The sequence below is a fragment of the Sphaeroforma arctica genome (genome assembly GCF_001186125.1).
Source record: "Sphaeroforma arctica JP610 unplaced genomic scaffold supercont1.672, whole genome shotgun sequence".
NCBI classification, from domain to species: Eukaryota; class Ichthyosporea; order Ichthyophonida; genus Sphaeroforma; species Sphaeroforma arctica.
Window position 1 is genome coordinate 14437 of NW_014039886.1, and position 3315 is coordinate 17751.

The 3315-nt window shown below is 41.5% G+C and overlaps 1 protein-coding gene across 1 annotated transcript in view; it reads left to right on the top strand.

Annotated features, from left to right (window-relative positions):
• Nucleotides 1-127: 127 nt before the first annotated feature.
• Nucleotides 128-3315, top strand: part of SARC_07963 (hypothetical protein) — a gene marked incomplete at its 5' end in the record, with an annotated part of 10809 nt that continues 7621 nt past the window's right edge. The window contains 5 exons of the mRNA XM_014298070.1: nucleotides 128-208; nucleotides 639-766; nucleotides 1478-1634; nucleotides 2342-2564; nucleotides 3015-3137. Coding sequence (XP_014153545.1) covers nucleotides 128-208; nucleotides 639-766; nucleotides 1478-1634; nucleotides 2342-2564; nucleotides 3015-3137 — 712 coding nt within the window. The remainder of the gene's footprint in view (nucleotides 209-638; nucleotides 767-1477; nucleotides 1635-2341; nucleotides 2565-3014; nucleotides 3138-3315) is intronic.

Below are 3315 nucleotides of genomic sequence, written 5' to 3' on the forward strand. Positions count from 1 at the left end.
ATATAGTATATATATATATATTATATATATATATATATGTATATATATATATGTATATATATATAATATATATATATATAATATATATATATATAATATATATATATATATATATATATATCCCTCTATGTTGCGGTCCACGATCTCACTTTTTTGCCATCAGTATGATATAGATGCACATCTTATTATAGAGGTCACTTACAACCCTGTATGTATTTGGAAGCTTACTCCTTCAGATGTGCTGATAATTATGTACGTATGCTACCTCCGTCAACATGTAGTCCTTACACTATCTGCAAATTCAAAGACACACTATCATCACATATACAGATCCACACTCAAGTTGTCTCGTCCCAATCTCTAATCGTGAGTAGCGAACATGTCGCACCTTTAACAAAAAGCCCAACACGCAACTCACCGATCAAAGTGGTGACAGCCAGATATGTTTCGAATGTCTTCGTGCATGGCTGGCTGCAGATTGATCATTGAATCTTTCAGACCCGGCGGAAGCTCGAGTTAGCGAGCCACTTCGTGTTTGTCTCCATGCGTTCGAGACTCTCGTACTCAACTGCATATTCTTGGTGGAAGGTAATCATAGAAATAGATACTTACCTTGGCTACTAAATGACACTTCGCAGGAGGAGAAGCATGAGCTGTTACAGTACAAACAGATACTCGACGCAGAAAGTGAGGTTTCTGATCAGTTGAGGTTTGCCAAGGCCGAAAAACACACCGTTGATTCATGGAGTTTGGCCTCTACTAACAAGTATGTTTACACTCATTTGTGATTGAAAATGTTTTCGCTATTTTGTATCTTGCCATACCCCATGTTATATACTATATCCTGAGCAAGTAGTTCGTTAGGCATCTGAGATGGGCACCCCCATAGTTGCATATATAATCAAATTTACTATTGTATGATGTGGTTGAACTTCACGCTCATACATACATGATCAAGATGGCGTAGCTGTGGCGATGGCCAAGCCCGCAGTTTTGACCACTCTCTGAGCACTCATAAAATCCAATCAAGCTGCCATTCTCATTGCTCTACCAGATAGTAAGTTCATAACAGCGACCTCTTTACTTTAAGCTACCATCTTTTCAGACCTCCACTGACATCTTTGTTACCCCAGGCCATTGCATCAACTAGCCATCTGTTCGGAATATCGAGTATTAGAGACGTCCCTCTTTCTCTCTGCGCTTCTCTCTCTTCATTCGCCATCTCTCACTGTATTACGCCATTCACCCCAGAACAACCCACGTTCCTTCTTATGCGCTCATCCTCTCCTTAATCCATCACATTAGCCTACTATTTCCCACTAGTTCAAAAAGAACAAATATATTGGGGCTTCCGCTCCAAATTGCGCCGGTATATTATTTTGCTGCCACCGGCCCCTTACCTCTGAAGTGCATTCCTTGAGCTCCCGGACAATTATTCTCCGCAATTCCTTAATTTAAATGTGTGCCGCACTCACAGCCACGATTGGGAATGTTCCGATCCGAAATTTCATTGGGATGAGGACGTCAAAAACGCTTTCCCGAATATTTTTAGTATCAAAGGTCCGAGAATGATGCAGAGGTCCGCCATCAATGCCACCATGTCACTGGAAGATGTCTTTCTTATCATGCCAACCGTATGTTGTTTACTTCCCTTTACCCCGAATAGGAATAGGTGGATGTTTTATCATGACGGATACGCATACAACCATTCTGTGCCGTAATGGACAACACATAGCCATGCCGTAACTACATAGCTTAGTAGGAAAATTGGCTGACATCGCAAAGCATCAGGTTCTGATTGAAAATCACTAACATTGTTTCATCCGTAGGGATATACTGTAATGGTAACCACATGCTATGTGGGTCATCACTGCATCTGTAAACTCTTCCTTGCAAACATATTGGCAAACTTTTGTACAACCTGAACATATGCTGATCTGCAGGTATATGTATTGATCATGCCTGTACATAACCTCTCCAGTATTCATTACTCTTAAACAAATGAATATTGCGTGGTACATATACCCTCATCAAATGGCAATTATCCAACCAATATAGCAGAATGTGATACTGTGTTACCCTGATCGTCGATATAAAATACATAGCTCGTGCTTCAGTCTATTGTATTATCTATTTTTGCAATGTGTATCGAACCTCGATTTTGCACACACGCACTTCACTGGGTCAGTGTCTAGTCTCCCAAGTGTCTGCAGCTCTAGACGAATCGAATGGTGGAAAAACGACGATTGCGGTTTTGTCTTGATCATCTCTTATATCCCACTGTATGATCTTTAAGGGTGTATTATAAATCTAAATTCTGCATATGCTCATATATATTCAGGGAGCGGGTAAAAGTCTGGTCTACCAATTGCCTGCAGCGCTCGACGGAGTGAATGGCGACGGATTAACGCTGGTGGTGTCACCGTTGTTGTCTCTCATAGAGGACCAAGTGTACCAGATGCGGCAAATAAATGTGGCCGCGGCAGGGCTTTCCTCAATCTCGAGCAAGGAAGAAATATCTCACACGTATGCTGATATGGATGCTCTGATGTTGCCAAATAAGGGTGTGTTAGCATCCGCTTGTCTGATACGTGTTCAATTAACACAGCATGACTTTTCCGTATTTGCACATACCTGCCCATTTTGAAGGTTAAAACTTTTCACGTATCATTGGACCTATTTACTCAGCAATGCAAAACTGCTAATCGACTGCTTCCTGAAATGTTCAACTTGTCTGTGTACTCAAGCCTCTGGTATCTGCTGATCTGCTGCACTATGATACCTAGCGAAATACCAGCTACACCCATGTAGTCAATCCCTCTTCAACACATCTGGCTCTCAGCTGCTAGGTTGTAACGGATATATGTTGCTATTACTGATGCTAATAAGCGCTGAGGTCACTATATTCTATGCAATGCATGCCTGTATTTTCATATCTACCATCGTGCACTCTTGTATCTACAACATACACCTATTTAACTACCTGTTGTGTTCTCACACCTATGTACCTGCAGGCAAGGCTTCTGATGAGGGTACCGACCATTCGAGGGCTTCGCTGTGTATGCTGTACGTCACACCGGAGCGTATAGCGAAAAGCAAGCGCTTGCTGAATAAGCTGGAAAAATTGCACGCCGCAGGTACGTTATCAACTGACCTCAGAATTTACCTACGCTTTGAAGTACTCGTAAAAGCGTTTAATATATTATAGTTTACCCAATATCTTTCTCAGCCGTATACACAAATTGCAGAAGTGAGATCCTTATTATCAGCGCAATGGAGCACAACATCTCTATATGCATTAAGCGTAGAGTACCC